The sequence below is a fragment of the Monopterus albus genome, unplaced genomic scaffold (genome assembly GCF_001952655.1).
Source record: "Monopterus albus unplaced genomic scaffold, M_albus_1.0 scaffold98.1, whole genome shotgun sequence".
NCBI classification, from domain to species: domain Eukaryota; kingdom Metazoa; phylum Chordata; class Actinopteri; order Synbranchiformes; family Synbranchidae; genus Monopterus; species Monopterus albus.
Genome location: NW_018127978.1, coordinates 1,566,464 through 1,588,947, shown reverse-complemented (window position 1 = coordinate 1,588,947; position 22,484 = coordinate 1,566,464). Strand labels below are relative to the sequence as shown.

The window sequence follows — 22,484 nt, the reverse complement described above, 5'->3', positions numbered from 1 at the left end:
TCTGTACACCTCCTCAGATGACAAATGTAGACAGTCTCCTGGTGGCCTAAGCAGAGAACTGTGTCCAGAGAAACAGCTGTGTAACATGAAAACACTCTATTCTTCTCTCTTTTCAGTCAACAGCAGAATTACGTCACAGTCACAGGTGGTGAAGAGAGAGACAGCCAGCTGATAACATCTTAATTTTATCATCATTTCAGGTTTGTGACAATGGTGTGAACAGACCTATTCAAAATGTGTCATTTGTGTTCACATTTTTGCTGCCACACTGTTTCTGTGCTGCTGTCAAAGCCATGTCCTCATGTAGCTGAACTCACCTGACAGGTGGTTCATTTACATATTTTCTGTTGTCAGTGAAGCACAATCAAACTCTGGTTTCATCTCAGAAATGTACATGTTGAATAAAGCTCAGAATTACTTAAGTCACATCAAATGACAGAAAAAACAGAGGCCTTCAAAATTCATTTGGTTAAAATAATATTTAAAAAACAAAGACAGCATTTGGCTTTTTTAACTTAATTACATATTGGATTAAATTGTTGGAACAAGTTCCAATCTCAGTCACTAAAACACCTGTTTCCATGGGCAAGGACCATTAGGGTGGGTCACTGTGCACAAACATTTTTTCACAAATACATTTAGTGCAATAACAAAGATTTCACTTACAAAAACCAATGACCTTTTTATCAAATTGGTTTAATTCTTGGAACATATATGCACAAGGTAAAATGGAATTCCAACCCAAACTCTGTTCAGATTTACAACCAATTAAAATGTCACCGTATTACTATATGTTAACACACGGCCACCAGAACGTGTACGGATTTATTTGTCTTACTTTCTAAGCCCCTGGCAATGTAAGTAGTTATTGTCGCTACCTGCAGAATACACGGTAAAAACCTCAACATGTCAACCAGGAGTCGCTCCCTAACTGCTGCTGAGTAAACCAGTACTGCCTTTAAAGTTTACGCTGAAACACAGAGCCTTCACCGGCTTAAGGTGGATTCGTCTAACCACAACCGAAGACAAAACAGAAGTACATTTATCAACACGTACAGTGTTTACAGTGGGCAAACGTGCAGTTTCGTTGGTGTAAGAAAACAACCACATGGGAAAAGTCTACAGGTGTAACGTTAACTCAGACACGGGAGGTATAATCAGACTGAGCCGTGTGCTAACATGAACCCACCTTCCCCTCACATTCTCCGGAGTAAAAACCTCTTCAAAAACACCAGACGGCAAAGCCTGAAGGTTCACTCGACAACTCATCCCCGTGTAACCAACAGAGCTTAGCCTTGATCGTTGACTTTAACTGAAAACACCGCACTCAACAGAGTTACTTAGTTTTCGTGAATTAACCACGTTAGCTTCCCACTGGAATCATATCAGCTGCGTCTGTTATCTTAACAAAAGGGACAAAACTCGCGTATTTCGAGACACAAACTGAACGCCTGGCGTCCTTAAAAGGCTATTTTACTATAGTTACTTGTCTTTGATTTGGTCAATTTTAGCGCAAATAATCCACACAAAAAAACAAAAACAAAACAATAGCTCACCCTACTTTAATTATGGCGCTGTTTCTAAACTCGTCTGGCGGGGCAACTTAATCAGCCAATAGGAAGCTTCTTCACAACGAGTCTGACCAATAGAGTATCGGATACGGTTTCGGTCTTGTTCTTTCCTTCTTGTGTTGTTGGCAGTAGATTAAACGACCCATCGCTCAACATCGCCCTCACATGGCGGAGAATGCATGGGCGTTTAGAAGGACCGCACTGCACTTTTTTTGCCCCAATCTGGTTTATACATTATCTCACCTAATCAATTTTACAGTGAAAGAATGAATCAGACTTATGACAATGTCTTGCCCAAGTACACTTTGACACATGGACTGCAGGCACCGAGATTCGAACCGTGCAACCTTCTGGAAACGTCTGGCTCTCACCTGATCTGAGAGCTGATTGGTTTAGATGCTGGATCAAGAACATGACATGTTATAGAGTTGTGTCATTTCTTGTATAGTTGCAGCAATGATTTTATTAGTTGGTATTTGCACTGTGAGGGTTTATTATTTTATTTATTTTAATTAACTCGTCCACTTGAGAGGTTCTGGTTGGAGAACAAGTGAGGACATCAGGCTTCAATATGACTCAAAGACTGAGGTGTTTACAGCATAAAACGTTTATTCATGATGAAAGTGAGCCTCTTGGTCATTGTGAGTGCAAGTACAATAAAGAAGAGCTTCAGTTTTTAAATAGACTATACACTGCAATGAGAACGAGTGTGCTTTATCTGCACAATGTAACCCTTTGAGGCTAACGTTGGCTTACTGATGTATTTTTCTGGAAGCACAAAATGAAACAGATAAGATGCAAGTTTATTTATGAACACCTGATTGCACCTCACCATCACTGTTCATTATGTAATAATAATAGTAGTATTAGTAGTAATAATAATAATATAATAATAAAGAGCTAGACCTTACTATGTGAACTGTCCTGGGATGATTTTTGTTGTGATTTGGCGCTATACAAATACAATTGAATTGAATTATACTCTGAGCCAAAATATCATGTAAAACTGGTAGAATTTCAAGGTGAAACCCAGGCAACTAGAAAGTTAATAACTGCAAGTTAGTATTGTGTGTGTGTGTTGAATTATTTATATATGAGCAGCTGGATGCTCTCCCAGCACACAATGTAATTTCCTGAAAAGCATCACGTGGAGGAATTATTTATCAGTGTGCTACACAACACTGAGTCTATGAGTCCAGCAGAGAGGTAGAAACCGGCAGTCTGCTGTCCAACCCCAAGAAATCCAAAACCTTTTGTGTTGTTTCAGCCAGGGGCTCTTGCTCCACACTGAAGGCTGGCGGTATTTACATGTCTGTGCACAGGGCCCATTGTCCCATGATCCGTCTGTACAGAGGACCCCTCTTCCCTGATATTTCGCTTCATTGATGCACATTTCCGACAAATTTCTGATTGGTTTAAATTACGAAAGCAGAAATGATATGGAGTAAACATGGGGTTCTGGGGCCTTTCTGTGGTGAACCAGCATAGAAGACAAAAGGTACGTTTTTCCGGACAACGCCTGCTGGGTCCGCTATTCTCCAGCTGGGCTTGACTCTAATAGTAGTAGTGGAAGCAGCTGACTGAGGTCGCTGCGTCTCCTTTTTCTCTACTGGGACATGAAACGTCTCATAGACAATCTTTGATCTCTGGACTCTCTGGGCTTTGCGCTCGCTGTCAATCCAGCCAATCAGCACACGGCTCCGGTCTGGAACGCCTACAATGTTGGCTAACCGTCCAACGAGGGAGCGCCTCAGGACGCACGCCATTTTGTCAGTTTATAATAGTGGTGGCTGGGGTATATTGTTAGCCTCTGGCTGGAACTTGTTGCTCTGTAGTTCTCTGTTGTGCAATGGACGGGTGAGTTGTTCCACCGATTTATATTCAGACTCCAATTAAATGTAGTTTCTGGCTGATTAGCATACATCTGAAGCCAATAAGCCAAAAGACGTTGCCATTTAATGTTTTTCCGGTGAGCACCTTGTGCTCCTGTTATTACCTGTGCTCTCGGTAAAGTTGTTTGTGGTACTAGCAGTAGCAGAAAGCTAGACTAGTTTGCTGTTCTGTTAGCATCGAAACGTACCGTTCTCTGTCAGGTAGCTAACTGTGAGCTCGTTTACATTCTTCCTTTAACGCATCTTCACAACATTGTACTGAATATCTGATTGATAAATAACTTTAGGAAGAATCACCAAGCAGCGCACATAACTTCCAGCTTTACGATGTTCTCACGCCCACCGGGGGACACCCCTTCACCTCTAAAAGTTAGATTAATTAAGAAGTATGGGAGCATCGTGTGTTATACGAAATGATGAGCAGCCCCACCTGATTTTGTTTAGAGTCTTGAGTTGTGTTTCCGTATGTTATACTGTATCTTTGTGGACATTCATATAGAATTCAGGTGGCCAATGTTCTCTCTTTTTGTAAATTGGTATAATCCAGACTGGAAGCCTTAACCGAAACATAATATATTTATGAACTTGTTTTTTTTTTTTTTGCCTCAAAGCCACTTGCATAAAAACCATATATTTCGTAATTCGTGCTAAGTCCAATGATCGTGTTCTAAGAGGTCTTTCGTTTCCTTGTGGACATGGACCACGGCTTTAAAATGACGCCTTTCTTACGCAGTTAGAAGCAGCCGGAGCATCATTGTAGTAAACGGCATAATTTAGTCAGGAGAATTTCACTTGAGTTTCAGCCGAGTTGAAGAGCGGCCCCCGGGAATTGCTTTAGTGTCAGAGTCATGTTCTAAAGGGTTTGTGGTTTTGTGGATAAGGAAAAGAGCTTAAAGAGATTTTTTTTCATATGGAGTTCAGTTCTCACAAGAAGTTGTTGAATGTGTGATTTTGTCTGCATGCCCTCATTGAAGTCACATATAACCAAACCCGAGTTTTCAGTCAGAAACATTATAGATTTAAATTGTTGTTTTATACTGATACTTTTCCATAGCATTCCAGAGAGTTGTTGGAAAAGGGAGGAAACAGGAAACCCTTACGTTTGTCCTGCAGCTATTTAAAATGTTACTAAAGTTAAAACTAAAGCAGAAGTGGCTGTGATTCCAACATTATTTACAGTATTGTTTTATTTACAGGCAGGAAGCTTGACTGTAGCTGTTTTTACTTGATCTCAGGTGGTGTCCACTGTGCTTTTCAACCGTCAGATGTAATAAATAAGCAGTTAGCTGCAACCAGGGCTGCTGAGTTCCTGCTGTGAATATTTGTGCTTCGTCAGGACTCATTTGTGCCCTGAGGGGTCCTTTCCAAGCTGCTGTACAGTCTGCAGCACCAGCCTGACCAGCCAGTTTTTCATTTGCTTTAAGTATTACTTATATAACTAAGACGTTGTGTCCAACACTGTGTTGCTCACATATCTTTAACTTGTACATGTGCACATTCCTGTGCACTGTACTGTTTGGAATCTTGAGTATTTCTGTGACACTTTATTGTATGTGGAGTCAGTAATTCTCTAGTAAACTCTTCAGATTAGTGGTTTTGAGTGAGGTTTTAATAAAGATCATTCTCTGGTTCCAGCTTGTGAATGGGGCAGTGTTGTGGTTTCCTATGTCTTCTGACAGTGAGTCTCTGGGTGTGTCGTCATATTAGACAAATGGCTGATCAGTTAATCGATAAGACAAACCAAGAGGTTAGTTGACAATGAACCTGAACAGACAAGAACCTTTCTGGGGGTGCTTCCTGACGTGATGTCTGCTCGTCTCTGCTGGGTTTCTCTCGGCTCCTCTGTCTCTTCACGACATATTTCACCTCGTTATTGAACTTTGTGGCTGTGAGTTTTCTCTGCTGCTTCTAACACGTTGTCTTTTCTTCCCAGCAGTGTCCACCACGATATAACAGTTGGTACTAAGGTAGGCACCTCCTCCTCCTTTTGTGTCAGCCTGGCGTGTTGGTTTGTTTGCTGTGTGTCTGTGTGACAGGATGGAGACACTGCAGTCTGGGAGCCGTTCAGAGGTTTTCTGTGTGCAGGTCGCGCCATTGTTCATCTGTGCTGAAACTGCAGCTGTAACTCGGTCGCGTTCCACAACACTCTTGGCTCACTCTTACAGGATAAGGATGCTGTTATTTTGCACAAATCCTGTCCAGAGCCTAACGGCAACACTGACTGTGGTTTTTCAACACATTGTTTTGTGCGGCGTGAGAAGCTGGAGGAGCTGTGTAAACAGAGCAGAGACAAAGTAATGGCCGTTCTCAGTCTTTGGAGCTGTTGTCAGTATCACATTGTTGAGTAAAAGCTTTGTGCAGAGACTCCACAGTCACTCACCTTTATCTCTCAGACCAGAGCCGGCTGCGCTGACCTGCTTGGCTTCTTTTCACAGCTGAAACAGCTGGTTGACTAGTTGAAAACTAACCAGTAAAAATGCCCCAAAAAATCTCAAATTGCTGCTTCTTTGATGGGAATATTTGGTGGCTGTTTCAGCTTGGTCATTGACAAACTGATGGTTTTATTGACCAAATGATTCATTGATTACACAAGAAGATAATCAGCAGTTAGTTGCAGCCATACTTTGCTATCATCAATAAGGCAGATCAAAAATGATTTTTTTTCTTGAATAAATGTTTTTCAGAAGCCAATTGCCTTAAAAATACAGTGACAATGTGTATTGATTAGGAGTAGAGCTGTAACAATGAATTGATGAATGGATTGACACAGTTAATGAGCAGTTAATTGAAAACTTGGTGATGTTCTGTGTTATGTCTTTGAGTTTTGAATTGACAAATCAAACATGTCAGATGAACCAATAGTGAAATAGCATGCTGCTCCAACCCGAGGAAGCGTATCCAGGCTGTGCCGCTGTGCCAGGTTCGCTCTGTAATTCAGGACCTCTTCATGACGCCTCAGTATCGTACAGCAGAACATTGACTGTGTTGAGTGAACGGCTGTAGGTTTCCATTTCATTTCTAACTGGTTGTCTTGACGTGTTTGTACTGGACTTCCTGTTCCCCATGAGTGTGGCTGGTGAACATGTGTCCTGCAGACAGGTGAACCCAGGAGTCAGCTGCAGAGGCTGTCGGACTGGGGCCTTGTGTGGAAACACAGTGGTTGTGTTCTCTGTCTCATTGACGAACAAACAGGTATCTGTGTTTTTGGGGTCAGCAGACTGAAGAAATGATCTGGATGTGATATCTTGTGTTAACATGTCTCATGAAGTGTGTCCTCCTCTGGCCTGGGGCGGGTGATCTGAAACCTGTTAAAGGGACAGTTCAGGGTGTTTTAGTCTTACTCTCAGAAACAGCTCCAGGACAGTCAGCAGGTCTGAGGTCAGCAGGGGGCTCCCAGCTGCTCAGGCAGATGTTGGTTTGGTTTGGTTTGGAGGGACACCGACACAGAGCTGTTTGGGAACATGAGAACTGAGTCTGAGGGCAATATCTTAAGCATGTCTTTCAGAATCTCTTCACCTGTTTTAAACTTCTTCAGTGCTGTGTGTTTCCCTTTGAATCAGGAACTAATCATATCAATGCATCGCCTGTGTGCAGGTTTCTGTGTTCACGAAACTCTTGGTAGGGCCAGGGATCTTTCTTGACTGATGGATTTGTTGATTAGTTTCTAACTGAAGTGATTAATCATTTGGGTTATAAAATGCCACCTGGATGTTGGGTAGTAACTTGTGGTCTGGGCCTTGTTTGCAGAGCTGACTTTAGATATGATCATTCTTTTCTGGCAAACAGAGTGTTGTTCAGTTGATTAGTTTGAGTTGTTATGTATTCTGCATGTATTTTGGTCAGATCAACATGACACTGGTTACAAGCAAACATACTATTCACCATATTGTAATTACCACCAAATGACTTTATTTTTCAAGGAAATGATTAGGAAATGGATCCAGCAGGACGGAGCTGTAAAGTAAAGTGTGATGTGTTGTCCTGTCACCTCACCTTAAGTTACTGTCAGTAAGCAGAAGGGGCAGAGTTCCCCAGAGTCCGAGGTGACGGCTGCACCTTCACGTACGTCTCACCATCGGTTTGCCGCTATCAGATGTGCGACATGCAGCCAGATGGTGTGGGCAGGTTAAACCTATTAACACCCCTCCAGTCCCACCCCAGAGTGCTTGACAGTTTGGCCTGGAAGAATAACGACTCAGTTTTGTGGCAGTCGACTGAGTGTTTCAGTTGGATTGAGCAGTGAGAACTAACTGATGCCAGGGAGCGAGAGGGTGTCCAGAGAAGGAGGCAGCAGCTCCTCTGTGACCCTGCGCTGAGCTGCTGTGGTTCAGTCCCCCACAGACTGTCAGCAGAGTCACTGGCTCAGCAGCTGCCAGACAGCAGGTCCAGGTGGAAAAGCTGGGAGCGGAGTAGGTCTCAGGTTTCTGCTACATTATTAATGGCATGCTCAGTAAGAAGAGCTGAGCTCTGTGTGCTCAGGTTCCTCTGACTGACTGACCTTAATGACTCTGTGGCAGCATCTGAACACACATCTATGGAAATCAGTCATAAACACCACTGTACACCTTCAGCTGTTCTCCTGGTCTTTTGGTTCTCACTCCCATGTCTCGTTCACCTGCGCTCCTGGCCAGTGGTGGGCCTGAAATGACTGGTCCCTTCACTTATTAGTGGGATCACAGACAACAACAGTGAACGTGGGATGTTCTAAATTTTCAAGCAGAAATGTTTCAGAACTACACGTTCCAGTTTTAACATGGTAATGTTTCCGTGTTTCTCTTGTACGTCACAGTGAACAGAATCGGTCTGTTGTTTTGAAGGCGTCACTGGTTTGTAACGTGGCCGCGTTGTGCATCATGCAGACTTAAGTGGCTGCAACACACATGACCTAAGTGTAGAGACAGAGCGATACCCCAGCTGGGCACGTACATCAGCTCACTGCAGGTATTTCCAGTATATTAGTGGGTGTATATCACTGTCAGTACAGAAATATTGTGTGTCCGAGGTCATTTATTCACGTCTTCGTTACACAGTTTGTCTACCAGAAAGCGCTGATAGTTCACTTTTACCCTGTAAAATGTCACCATCTGCCTGTGTGTTTATGTTTTACTACCGGTCAGTACGCTCAACAGTCAGTTTATTAGGAACACCTAAACCAACAGAGGAGATTACAGATGAAGGTCCAGGAAATGGTGTATGTGATGTGGCCCATAAAGACAGACTGATCACAGACTGGAAGCTGCGTGAGAATGCCGATAGTGTGCTGTTAAAAACCATGCTGCGGCAGTGTTTCTATTGGTCAACAGAGCAAGTCGGCTCAGGCAGTGTGTCAAAGGTGAACGCTGACCTGCGAGTGGGGCAGAGTGGCTGGAGATCACAGGGAAACGGGAAACACAGATTTGTCTGTGGCTCACGGAGCAAGTATCAATGAGGCGGACACATGCGCGAACCTGCAAGTTGTATCTTTGTTAGTCTGTGCACAAGGGAAGATGTGTGTGTTTCATCAGAGGATCAGTCTGAGAAACATAAGGCTCTTTCTGTTTGTCTCATCTGGTTTTCATTGAGCTCCACAGCACAGGAAGCCACCCCCAGCTGCCTGCCGGAGCCTAAGGGGGGTAACAGTCTGACAACGGGGTTTCCACCCTGAAGTTGAGTGTCTGTCATCATATGTCTGGGCAGTTTTATTTAGGCGCTGTCAGTAAACACATATGTTTAGTGACCTCTACTGGCAGCAGCATTGTTGTTATTTCTGTGCACTTCCTGTCCGTCCCTCCTCCTCGAGGGATCCTCCTCTGTTGCTCATACTGAGGCTTCTCCCATTTATTTCCTGTTGAGGGTTTTTTGTGGAGTTTTCCTGATCCAGTTTGAGGGTCCTAGGACAGAGGAGCTGTTAGGGCCCTTTGAGGCAAATGTATGATACTGGGCTATAGAAATGGAATTAGATTTGGCCTGCATGGTCTAATTGTCTGTGTGTGTGTGTGTGTGTGTGTGTGTGTGTGTGTGTGGAGGCCAAAGTGACGTCCTCATGTGTTTTTGTGTTTCAGAGAGGATCTGACGAGCTTTTCTCCAGCATCTCCTACGGCCCGTATATCATGAGCACCACAGGTCACATATATTATTATGATAAAAATGCTCAACACGTCACCAAGCAGTGATCTGCTGCACAGGAACACATCACTCACACACTGATGAGCCAAAACATCATGACTAGCCCTACATAATAGCTGCGTGATGACCACCAACTGCCTGGACTCTACCAGACCTCTGACGGTCCCGGTGGGTTGTGGCACCTGGGCGTCAGTACATGCCTGACACCTGGCTCTGCTTCATGGCTTGTTTAATTAATTTAAACTTTATTTAACCAGGTAAATGCCACTGAGTGCAGTAACCTTGGTGTCATGGGAGCTGAGGCCAGGACAGCAGGATTACACACTATAACATCTAATACATAAGACAAACCACAACCAGGTGACATGGTATCAAGGCTCAAACAGGCAAAGAGCAGAGGATAGCTAAGAATGCTAGAACCAGCTAAGACAGAGCCAGTTGGTAAAGGAGTCATGTTCCAGAGTTTATATATCCAGTCTGGGACTGTTCCAGTGTCTGCCCTCCATCAGCACATCCGTCTCATGAGCCTCAGAGATTCTCTGACCCAGTGGTCTGAATGTTACCGTTTGGTCCTTGTCGGCCTCTCGGGTGTTTATCCTCCACAGTGACTACGAGAACAGACTGTTCACTTTGTCTCTTACACCCCAAATCCTGATAGTCAACGTTATTCCCTTCACCTGTGACTGGTCCTGATGTCTTGGCTAATCTGTGACATGTGACATACACATCACTGGGTCAGGTCCTGAAAACTATGTGATGCAAATGCTTCTTCATGTTTATTGTTGTTGTCTGAGCCCAGTCCTCTTCTCTGTAGCCAATGGCAACGACAGCAAGAAGTTCAAAGGTGACATAAGAGGTCCCGGGGTGCCGTCCAGGGTCATCCACATCCGCAGGCTTCCAAGTGACATCACAGAGGCAGAGGTGATCAGCCTGGGTCTGCCCTTTGGAGATGTCACCAACCTGCTGATGCTCAAAGCCAAGAACCAGGTGCAGCACTCCAACCTCTAACAAGTGTTTTCCCACTGTGCTGTTGGGTCTTGGCGCTGAACGTCCTGTGTCCTGACAGGCCTTTTTAGAGATGAACTCTGAGGAAGCAGCTCAAAACATGGTGGGTTATTACTCCACAGTGACACCCATCATCAGACACCATCCAGTCTATGTCCAGTTCTCCAACCACAAGGAACTCAAGACAGACAACTCCCCCAACCAGGAGGTAACCATTAGTTGTTACTGTTAGCGTTCATATGGTGCCAGTGTCAGCATGTGCTCACCCTCCATCCTTCCGTCCTGTCCCAGAGGGCCCAGTCAGCTCTTCGGGCCCTCAGTACGTCCCATGTTGACATGGCTGTGGCAGTTCCGAGCACCGTGCTGAGGGTAGTGGTGGAGAACCTGGTCTACCCAGTCACCCTGGACGCCCTCTGCCAGGTAATGGCAACGCAGCACCAACACAAACAGGAGACACAAAGCAGAGAGGCTGAGAACTCAGCCTGGAGCATGAGTACACTGCTGTTGATTGATTTGTTTTTTTGGTTGTTGCCATGCTGCATTTGAACTGCCTTTAGCCAGCAGCATGAATCTGGGTACGGCAGGGTCGTTCCCCAGTTTGGACAGAAATACCGAGCTTCACATCAGTGACATTAGTGGTTTCATTCAAACAGCTGTTGGATGAAATGTGGGTCACATGTTCATGTTACAAACATAATTATGAATATCAAAAAATAAAAGCTTGGCAGCCAGTTGGCAGGAATAAAATCATAAACGCAGCAGGTATGTGGCACAAAGAGCAATAAACAGGGTCCAGAGACCAGCCCTGTCCTCATACTGGATATGAAAAGGTCAAAGAAAAGCAAGATGAGTCATATCAGTGAAGAAGTAACAGCAACAACTCTTCCTTAAACAAACCTGACCCTATTAGTCTGCTGAGCCAAACTCTGTTGCCATCTGCTCCTCAGATCTTCTCCAAGTTCGGCACTGTGCTGCGGATCATCATCTTCACCAAAAACAACCAGTTCCAGGTTCTGCTGCAGTACCCAGATGGCGCATCGGCCCAAGCTGCTAAATTGGTGAGCATCTACACCTGTCAGTGCTCTCATTTCCAGTGAGCTCTCGTTGGTGTTAACCTGCTGCTGTTTCAGTCTCTGGATGGACAGAACATCTATAATGGCTGCTGCACTCTGAGGATCAGCTTCTCCAAACTCACCAGCCTCAATGTTAAGTATAACAACGAAAAGAGCCGAGACTTCACCAGACCTGACCTGCCCAGTGGAGACAGCCAGCCCACTATGGAGCACCCGGCCTTGGCCACAGCCTTTGGTAAGAAGCTCCGACACACCCCCGTACCCTCAGAGTACAGCATCACCAGAGCACTGTATCACCAACATGTACATGCACATTCTCACTGCCAGGACCGTCATAGCTACTGATGGGGGCGCTCCAAAACCTGACTGGCACACTGTCACTTAGACCCATAACTCAGGTGTTTGTTGTTCTCTGCAGCTCCAGGTATCATCTCAGCTGCACCGTATGCAGGAGCAACTCACGCCTTCCCCCCAGCCTTCACCATCCAGCCTGCAGGTGAGTCTCACCTGTCGGGATGTGTCGACCCACAGATGTCCCTCACATACACATGTCCACATACCAGATTTGACCTTACAGAAAGAGACACTACCTGTAACTTTAAATCACCACCTTCAGATATTTCCTTCAGCATCAGCAGTGGCATGATGTCTGTTTCCATGGTTACAGTGACCGAAAAAAACCTGAGCTCTGTCTTTGATGACTATATTATACTTAATGGTTCAGTTCCTTGAAGTATGATGGGAAGTGTACTCACAACATCTTCTTAGTAGAAATTTCCCGATCCGACACTAAGCATCAGTATCACCACTGGTCCTGGCATTTTTCACAGGATCAGTATCGGCCAGAATAAAACGGATCCAGTTCTGATCCTCATTTCAAGATTCAGGATTTTTATTTTCCATGTATGCATAAACAGACAGTCTAGGCATATAGGAATTCTTGTGCAGCTCTCCTTTGGAGTCAAGTAAGGAGTCATTTAGAAGTGCAGTCCTGTATTTGAGTGCACTCGCACAACTGATCAGCTGCTGTATTAATCAGTCCAGCGGTTTGTACTGCCTGTGTATCAGTTGGCACATCACTTGCTGCAACCTGAAGCCGATTTTTAGCTGCAAAACAAAGGTTCTATCTTCCTGCACATTGACGTCTTCCTTTGATTATTCGCACACAGATATTTACTGTGGATGAAAACATGTGCACATGCACTCGGAACCTCTGGTGTTCCTTTATAACTGTTCCAGAATGTGAAATACCACCAACGTACCAGGTGGTGGCACTGTTGAGTATCTCAGGTCTGAGCACAGCATTGTATCACATGCAGTCGGCAAAGAAATAATCAGTAGTCGATTTAATTTTCATTTTTCCAAGGTAAATAGTAACATACTCCAGGTTTCAGCCCCTCAGATAAAGATTTGCTGCTTTTCTTTCACATCATTGTAAAATTTTTTTTTTTTTTATTGTAACAAAGTATCACTGTAAAATTAATATTTGCTGAGCAGCTGGTCACGCCACCTACAACACAATGTTTCAGTCTAAATGACCAATGGACAAACTAATAGACAGACAAATTGTTTATCAGTATGATCCTCACCTGTTTACATGGCCTCGTTCCACCAGAGCCAGCCTGTGCAGGTCTGTAGTGATCAGGCTGGTGCCAGTCTTGATGTAGTTGGACCCTGTTTTAGCCTCAGTCAAGCGTCTCCTGCAGCCTTTAGACTCGGCTCATCTTGCCCAGTGTCCTTCCCATGTCCAGGCCTGACGGTCCCTGCTCTGCCCGGAGCCCTGGCCTCCCTGACCCTCCCTGGGGCCACCAGGCTGGGATTCCCCCCGATCCCTGCTGGGCACTGTGTCCTGCTGATCAGCAACCTGAACCCTGAGGTGAGTCCCTGTCTCTGCTCGCCACTTCTCCCGGTTCTTGTCTCTCACGTTATTCTGAAAGCCAATGATGAACAGATTCAAAAGGGTCTGGATTTGAGATGTGGTTCAGTATCAGATCAAACTCTGCACAGGCTTCGCTATAGTCTTACAACCTCACTAGTGTCAACACATTTAGATTCCAAGTTTGTTCAGAAAAAAGCGACAGCACCTCTTTTCCACTGAGTTCAGGGAGAGGAGCTGAGAGAACAACACCAAACCTGGCAACACAAACATGAAATAATGAAAGGTTATGTCCTGTCACCCTGAATGAGAAAAGATGCTTTCACACTGAACATGTGATGAATACAGGTTTGTGTTCCTCAGCACACAAACCTGTTCCTGTAGCCCCCCACTGCTCATTCAAGACAGGATAAATGCATCCATTTAAATGCACAAAATAAAGGTAGGGCCAACACCAAACAGTGTTGACCCTCCTTTATTTTGTAACCAGACGCAGTAAAGTTGGCATAACAAGTGCTCCTTCGCCTCAGGAGCTGTGTTCAAAGTTTCGATGAAATGTTTTTCTACATGTTGTGGACTGTGCAAAACAGCCGAGTCAAAATCATGTCGTAAATGCACAGGACGAGCAAAGCGCATCCCTGCTTTGTTCATTCGCCCCTGTTGGGCTGTCATCATCACTGTATGCTCTGCCACTCCACCGTGTTCTGTGCCGTGCTGGATGTCACGTTACACCACACGCCTGTAATACCAGGATGTTGGCGTCTGTGTAAAAAGAACACAGGGTGTTTTTTTGTTTGTTTGTTTGTTTTGTGTAAATAGGCAAAGCTGCCTAACCCCAGTATGTTCCCCATCGTGCTCTCTAATTGGCTGTTCAGTTTTACCTGCTGTCGTTTTTTTCTCATGTGACATTAAAAGACATTTTGTTCTCATTGAGGTTTTTACCTTTGTATCTTTCCCTGTGTTTTTAATGCCCTCGTACACACACCTGTGAACACACACCTGTCCAGTAGGGGTGTAACAATCCATTAATCAACCACCCCGCGATCTGATGACATCGATGCAAAACGTAAACATCGACGTTTTGAGTGCTTCTGACAGCCAGCTACATTCATATGCATTTCTGGTGAAGCACTATTGTTTTCAAATGGGACAACAAGTGTCAGGCGATGCAGCTGGCACGCTGACACTAGGAATTCACACTGAAAGTGAGACATGAGCGGCACATAAGCTGCTGAAGCGTTTGCTCCATTCAGTCCACACCGATTCCGACCTTCATGTGGCACCGCTGTCATCAGAACAGCTGTTTGTCTCTCAGTAGGACGGTGACCAGACAAACGGTCTGTGGCCATTACGCTCTGTTAAACGCACCAGAGAGAAGAAACGTGAAGCGTAGAAAACGGGGGGTTCCAGGGGTGATATGGTTCATACTCATGTCTCTGAGTCGGTGTGGACTGACACACCTGATAGACGGAAGTTTCATCTGTCGCCTGAGAGGGGCCAGTGACAAAACGCCTTCTCTGAGACCTGGCCTTGACCTGTAACAGCCAAGACAACTACAGGTAAACTCTCCCATCGGGAACAGGTCGTGGCTGTGAAGTATTCACACACAGCAGTAAGTCTGAATGCTGTGTTTTAAACAAAACTCCCACCGCAATGTAGTAAATATGTTTTTTTCCAGCTTTTTTTGTATGAGACGGTGTAAAAGCTTCCTATCTCAAAAATGTTTGTTGAATTGGAAGCTCGTCATTGGTCCTTATTTGAATTTAAATAACACTTGAAAGTCAACAAAGGAGCTCATTAAACTTTTGAAATTATACTTCAGTTACATTTTAGCTTATAAAAATATAATTGTGTGAAATAGATATCGATCACAGGCTTATGAATCGAATGGTGGCAAATGCCGGATCGCTGGCTACGAGGATTGTAGGATTGTATCGTGAGGAGAGCGGCGATTTACACCCTTGCTGTCCAGCCATGTGTGAACATGTTCTTGCCATATTGACATTAACTGACCCCCTCCCCTCCAAAGGTAATTAACCTCCTGATTGACCCTTCACCTGTCTTTTCCCCCCCCACCCCCTTTAATTTGTTGCCATGGAAATGCCTCGGATCCTCCACCTGTCCCGCCCTCCCACCTTTACCTGTCCTGTTCCTCCGCTGCCTTCTCTGCTGTCTTTAAAGAGAGTTACGCCACACTGCCTCTTTATTCTCTTCGGTATGTTGCCACTAGCTTCTTCATTTGAATTATTATCTCCTGGTTGATTTGTTGTTTTCCTTTTTTTTTCAGATTTATTTTAAAAAAATGAGTGTCTGCAGATTTTGTTTTTTTGCATGTTGATTTGATTTTATTCACAATATTTGCAGCTTTTCCTCCATGGTTATAGGTGTAAATTTAAGTTTGTTAATGAGAAATGTGTTCAGGCTTCTCCTAAAGTAGTGTCAGGTGTGTTTAACCCAGGTGAGCAGCACATGAAACGGCGCTCCCACGCTGAGGCTCACTTCACCAGTTCTCTGCATTTTCAGGAGATAATGCGAAAGAAAGTTGTTTAGTGGCCTAACAGACATGCACATGTATAGGCTATGTTGCTTTTAAGCAACAGAGTGGATGTGAAAGCAATCAAACTAAAATCCTTCCCAAGGCAGCATGTACATTGTAAATGTATGAAACCATGAGCAGCCAGCAGCAACTCAGCTCTCTGCAGTTTTTCCACTTGTAGCATTGGTAACATTGGTTTTGATTCATTATCACCAGCCTCAGAGACGTTGGCAGCATCTGTCCAGTCAGATACTGGTTCATATATCACTGCAGGCTGGAAGTCGGGCAGGGCTGCACGTGCGTCTGTCTCAGGTGTTGCATTCGGTTTCGACCTGTAGTGACTCCGAGGAGCTGCATTTATTGTGTGTTTCACCTTATTTCAGTGAACCTGAGTCTCAGTTCTTGAGTTTGCATGCAGGGTTTCTTTTAGTTTGCATGTCCTCAGTGCAAAATCTTGTTTATTTTGTTTTTTTTTTAAGTCAAAACTCCCATAATTCATAGCTCCTACACAAGGAAATCTGCCATTTTAAATTTTCTCTGACCCTTACCCTTGATTTCCTCACTTGCGTTTCCTGTGTATAACCATTCAGGAATCCTGGCTTCTAAATTTAATCCTCAGATTTGTTAGCGTTCCCCCTGCCTGACAGCAGTGTCTCTCTGCTGCTGCCCCACTTCACCTCCAGGTTTTACACCCAGCACTCAACAGTGTTTCTTAAAGTGAGCCCCTGTTTTTCAGTAAATTTGTCTCCACCTAAGTTGTGTTATCACCTATCAGACTAAGGGTCAGTGTCTTGGCAGGCTGCAGTCAGACCCCTTTCTCTTTGCCTCCTCTAGGGTTAAATGGGTGTAGTTTCATGTGTAGGTCATTGTCTTTGTTAGATGTTCTGTGTAACAAGAATTTAACCAGCTGTTTTGGATTTCTGACTGCATGTTCAGGTGTTTATGGCGATGTGATGAGAGTGAAGATTCTGTTCATCAAGAAGGAAAACGCTCTGGTTCAGATGTCTGATGGCACACAGGCTCAGCTAGGTAACAGCCTGAACATGCTCACTTCAGTCCTCTGGCCTCACTGCTAAAATGAAAGCCTTCACAGGTTCTTGATAGTTCACTTATGTCGGATGAAATCCAGTGTTGTGTAAAATGCTTCTCAGAACTTAGCCTGGGAACTTTAATCCTGTCTGCATCCAGCAAGTGAGGAACACTGTTGTTCCTTTGAATATAAAATTATGTAAAGTTCAGATTATACAAACCCCATTTCCAGATGGGTTGGGCCGTTTTCCAAAATGCAATAAAAACTAAACTCTGACAGAGGCTACAGACAACTCAAAAGTTTCTAGAATATTCCAGTAACACCATTCTGGAAGATTCTGATATTTGCAGGTTAATTGGTAATTAATTGGTAGGAAGTCAAAACTTAATGAAAGAAACAATAAAGGGGTATGGAACCAATCAAGGAAAGCAGGAAACAAGGAAGGAAAGGAAGGACCATTATCACCTCATGAAGGAGTTATCACAGGACTTTAGCATTAGACCGACTTTTAGCTAGGTGTTCCTAATAAACAGAATACTCTGTAAATACTACACATGAAAGGATGAGGTATTTATTCTGTGTAAGATGTTGAGCATTGTTGTCTGCTTGGCAGCCATGAGCCATCTGAACGGCCAGCGGCTGCACGGGAAGCCTCTGCGCATCACACTGTCCAAGCACACCAGCGTACAGCTTCCCCGTGAAGGCCATGAGGACCAGGGCCTGACCAAAGACTACAGCAACTCACCCCTGCACCGCTTCAAGAAGCCTGGCTCCAAAAACTACTCCAACATCTTCCCACCTTCTGCCACTTTACACCTCTCCAACATCCCGTAAGTCCTTCAGCTGGGGTGGGAACATTGTCAACACCTGGCTTGTAGACCCATCTGAGGGCCACTTTCCACACTCAGCACCAGACTGGTACAACCTGCAACATTTCTTCAATCTGGTCTGTTTGTGTTTTTAGCCCCTCTGTGGTTGAAGATGACCTCAAGATGCTGTTTTCCAGCTCAGGGGCCATGGTCAAGGCTTTCAAGTTCTTCCAGTAAGTCATCCATACTGACTGACTCCTGTCAGAGCTGCGTTAATGTGCTACACCCCAGGTTTTGCCTCTCGCTCTGCACTCCTGTATCCCATAGTCCTTGTTGTCAAGCCTTCATCCTTGTCCCAAAGTTGCTTTTCTTGCTCTCAAATGCCTGTGGTTTTCTGATCATGAAGCCTTTGTTCTTATCCAGAAGTGCTTACTGTTTCTCTCTTGTCCTGAAGCCTTCATCCTTTCACTTAAGTTCCTGACTTTGTCCTTGGCCCTGTCCTGAAGCCTTCAGACCTGCACTGAAACCTTCATTCTTCCCCTGAAGTCCTCATGTTTGTCCCATTCTGAAGACTTCATGTTTGCCTGGGTGTTCACATTGTTTCCTCTTCTTGCCCCAAAGACCCTGTGTTTGCCCTGGAGCCTTCCTCTTCCTCCTGAAACATTTGTCTATGCCCTAAAATCTTTATCTTGGCCTTAGAGTGTTTGAGCTTGCCTTGATGTCTCCCTAGGAATGAAGCCCTTTCCTCACCCTAAAGTTATTTTGTGTCCTTGTGTCCTTATGTCCTTGCCTGAAGCCTCTGTGATCCAAAGTCTTTGTCCTTGTCCGAAAGTCCATATCCTTTCCCTGTCCTGCAGCTCTTAGTTTGTGCTGTTCTGAAGCCTTCATCTGCACCCTAACTTCCATATTCTTGGCATGGGGCATGGTGTTAGTCCCTGTGCTTGCTCTGTTCTTCAGCCTTGCTTTACATTCACTCTTTTGCCACAAGGTCATGTCCTTTCCCTGCTACAAAGCCTGTTTCTTACCTTAAAACCCCTATCCTTGCCTCAAAGTCACTAGGTGAATCCCAGTTCCACTAATTGCATGTATGGTTTCCTTACTTGCATCTTTTCCTTGCATCTTAGTCCCACCCACATAAGATACAAGGACAAACTGAGAGGAAGGAGGAAGCGTGTTTTAACTGACATCACACTTCCTTTCCTCTGGTCTGATAAAGAGCCGTGCCAATCTGTAATGGGCTTCCATGAAGGATGCACTTGTGTATCCTTGGTTACAGCTCCTCCAGGCAGCCTCCTCGCTCCTCAGCATAGAAATAAGAGCTTTGGGACGTCCTTCATCATGGCCGACTGGAATGATTTCCGGGTCGAGGGAGGACCGAGGAACAATAAAATAAGAGAATTGGGATTCACTTCCTTATCCTGGTCCTGAAGCTTTCAATCGTTGTCTTAGTCTACATTCACATTGAATTATACACTTTAGTAATCCCTTAAGAAGAGGTCTTAAGAATCTCCTTTTGGTTTCTCCTTCAGGAAGGACCATAAGATGGCTCTGATCCAGATGGGCTCAGTGGAGGAGGCCATCGAGTCCCTGATAGAATTCCACAACCACGACCTGGGAGAAAACCACCACCTTCGGGTCTCTTTCTCCAAGTCCTCCATCTAAGCCTTGGACTCCACCACCTGAATTCCCAGCACTCCTCTGAAAGTGGACCTGAATGTGTCCACTACACTCTGATCATTCCAGCGCATGTCTGCAGAAACCAGTGTGAAGTCTGGTGTGCTGCTCAATTATTCCTTTGAATTCATTTTTAGGTTCTTAACTCTTCTATTAGGATCTCTGGAGAAAATGATGGAGTTGTGAGATTAGTCTGGAGGATGTCAGAGTTCTGGATTTAATCTCAGACTTCAGTATAATGAGTATAATGTCAGGACCCTGGATGAAGACCTTCTCGACTCCAGTCGGGATTCACACGGCGCCCTTCTTGTCAGGTTGTTGCCTTTTAGCCACTCTTGCCTTTTGACTTTAATCTCCGATTCCAGAAATTAAAGTCAGCATATTCATTTATTTCCCCAGAATTTGACTTAAGCTCTTTAAATTCTGACTTTATTCATTTTGAATTCTTTCATCTCAGACTCACAGGTCTCAGTCCTTTCTGTGGCCCTAATCTGCATCTGTAGTTTTCCCTTTTTGAAGCAACTTTTCTGTCTTTAAAATTCCTGCTCTGACAGCATTTGGGTGGATTCACCCTCTGGCTGTCGAACCTTAGACCAGGTCTCGCTTAAAAGGGCCTAATTCAAGCTTCACCTGATCCCTGTGCCTTAATCCTGGACTCAGAATGGCCTTGATTTTGACTTGTAAAAACAAAAAATCTCCCATCATGCATCTGTAAACTAGCAAAGAGCCAGTTTACAGCTGATAAACGTTTACTGTTGCTACGATGTTTGACATGTATATCTATATTTTATTGCTATGTACTGCTGGTTACTGTAGCGTCGAACATGTGAACTGTTGGGTTGGCTGGATCTTAATCTAGATGATTCCTTTTGATTTCTTTATTTACATGTATGCAATCATTTTTTTAATCATGTTTTAGTCAAATCAGATATTGTAGCAATATTTTAATCATTCCCAAACCTTGATTTGTTGGCTTTCTTTCTGCTGTTCTTCTCGCCGCTCTGCTGACAAATGTTTTGTTTGCTGATTTCTCTTGTGAGTCATGATGTGGACCTGTCTGTCACGTTGCCTCTGAACGGTTTTATTTATGTTTGTGATCCACTACAGCTGAAACCAAAATCGCCTTCTAGATGCAAAGAAAACAGGCCGCCTCAGGTTTCTGGTTTTAAAGACTAAAATCAAAACGGTGGCGACCTGGTTTAGGCTATCTCTGTGTGTTGCTGTGGGAATGTTCTATCAGTGACTGCTTCACTTGATTCAGCCCACTGGTGCCACTGCAGTTGCAAACCAGATGTCACACCTTCACAGAGTCGGGCAGTAATTCTTCTTTCTTCTAATATGAAATTGTGGCTGAGAAGAAGCCCTGGAGCCTCAGAAATGTGCTGAAACGGAAGATGCTGTTCTGTCTTAATGTTATGTCGACATTCTAGCCACTCAGATGTCCACCTGACCTCCAGCAGGACAAAGCTCCTCCACGGTTTCCTCCAGGCTGCTAGGGTTTTACAGCTGTGCTGCATTCAAGACACCTGGGAATTTGGAACAAAAAAAGAGAGACCTGTTGTACTCAGTTTGTGCGGTGTTCTTTGTCCCAGTTCACTCTGTTCCGCCTCCACTTCCAGACCAGGTCCCATCTCATTCCTGAACCTCTGATGTTCAGCCTCCCCTTTTTCTGAATTTGGACACAGCTAATGTCCTCAGCACCTCCCAGCACATTTCCAATGGAGCTCTCCGTTCAGTGCCTCCGGCCTTTACCCAATCACTGGCCCAAGATCTCACTGAGATGTGGCCTCATAGTTTTGGAGACCAAAGAATATAGCAGGAAGTGATGCAGAAAAAGCGTGTCAGTAGAGCTACACATAGTTTGTGTTCAGACCTAACCCTCACACAGGTGTTGATTGAACTGTGTGCTCATTTTTGAAGACAGGAGTTATCTGATCTTGTGGGATTGCATTGGGTTGTACTCGGAGGTCTACAGTTGTTTAGCGTACTGTACTTGTATCACTGAGGCTAAACAACAGAAACCACTCGGTGTAACCCAGTCCACATGAACAGCAGCCTCCACAGTGACCACACAGGTGAACCAGCACCTCTGTGAAACAGTCTGAACACAAACTGGACATTATCACCTACATGCAGGAGGATTTACTGCAGGACTGCTGGGTTAAACTGACCACTACACATTGGTGTGTGTGTGTGTGTCTATATCTACACCAAGAATAGTTTCTGAATACCATAAAAACAAAAAAAAAAAAGAAGTGATCTAGTGCAGATGGACGATGTGAGCTGATGATTCTCTGCTGCCAGATGTCTGCATGTCTGCATGTGGCATCAACAGTGTCAGTGCTTATGGTTAGGAAAAGATCACTTTGGTGTTTACAAACGCCTGTGACAAAGGACACTTACCTGGTCTGCTGTATGCTGCTGGGTCCTGGGTAGGGCTGGGCCCGAAACATACTTCACCTGGGTACGTAAATGCCTCAAGCTCCTTAAGTTCAGTGTCACCACTGTGGCTTTCTTGAATGTGTTGCTTGAAAATTTGCACTGCCAGGGTAAGTTACAGTCCAAGCGCTGTAGCATAAAACAAAGAGAAAGCCGATCCCTTGTGTTTCGGTTAGCTTCCACTCAGAACAACTGTGGCTGGTCTATGGGCTGAGCAGACGGCCGAAGCCCTGGCTGAACATGTCTGTGTTTATTATTCTTTGTCAGTCTTCTGTCAAACAGGAAGGCAGCCAGAAAATGACAAAAGGATGTGGAAACAACCAAATGTGGTCATGGAAATGTTCTGAGCCATCGCTGGCCCCCTGTCGACCGAGTGTGATCACCTCCCACAGCCTACAAGAGCGCACCTGTCAGATGGGCCAAGCATCAGCATTTGTGCCCTCATGCTTGCATGTAGTATGTTTCAGGCATTCG

The 22,484-nt window shown here is 44.6% G+C and overlaps 2 protein-coding genes across 6 annotated transcripts in view; one reads left to right on the top strand and one right to left on the bottom strand.

Annotated features, from left to right (window-relative positions):
* stil (STIL centriolar assembly protein) overlaps positions 1-1,647 on the bottom strand; it is a 13,649-nt gene extending 12,002 nt beyond the window's left edge. The window contains exon 1 of the mRNA XM_020609084.1: positions 1,190-1,647. Within this exon, the coding sequence (XP_020464740.1) occupies positions 1,190-1,269 (80 nt within the window). The 5' untranslated portion in view covers positions 1,270-1,647. The remainder of the gene's footprint in view (positions 1-1,189) is intronic.
* An 865-nt stretch (positions 1,648-2,512) lies between these two features.
* ptbp1b (polypyrimidine tract binding protein 1b) lies at positions 2,513-22,212 on the top strand. 5 transcript variants are annotated; one of them, XM_020609105.1, is made up of 15 exons: positions 3,341-3,428; positions 5,397-5,430; positions 9,505-9,565; positions 10,383-10,555; positions 10,635-10,781; positions 10,865-10,993; positions 11,521-11,631; positions 11,704-11,881; positions 12,065-12,142; positions 13,398-13,522; positions 15,704-15,737; positions 16,995-17,087; positions 17,702-17,918; positions 18,053-18,130; positions 19,427-22,212. In XM_020609105.1, the coding sequence occupies exons 1-15, from the start codon at positions 3,421-3,423 to the stop codon at positions 19,557-19,559; spliced, it is 1,599 nt and encodes a 532-aa protein (XP_020464761.1). In that variant the 5' UTR covers positions 3,341-3,420; the 3' UTR covers positions 19,560-22,212. The 5 variants fall into 5 exon arrangements, with proteins under 5 accessions (XP_020464757.1, XP_020464758.1, XP_020464761.1 ...); XM_020609103.1 differs by having other exon boundaries at positions 13,380-13,522; XM_020609104.1 differs by having other exon boundaries at positions 3,342-3,428; positions 5,400-5,430; positions 13,380-13,522.
* Positions 22,213-22,484: the final 272 nt, after the last annotated feature.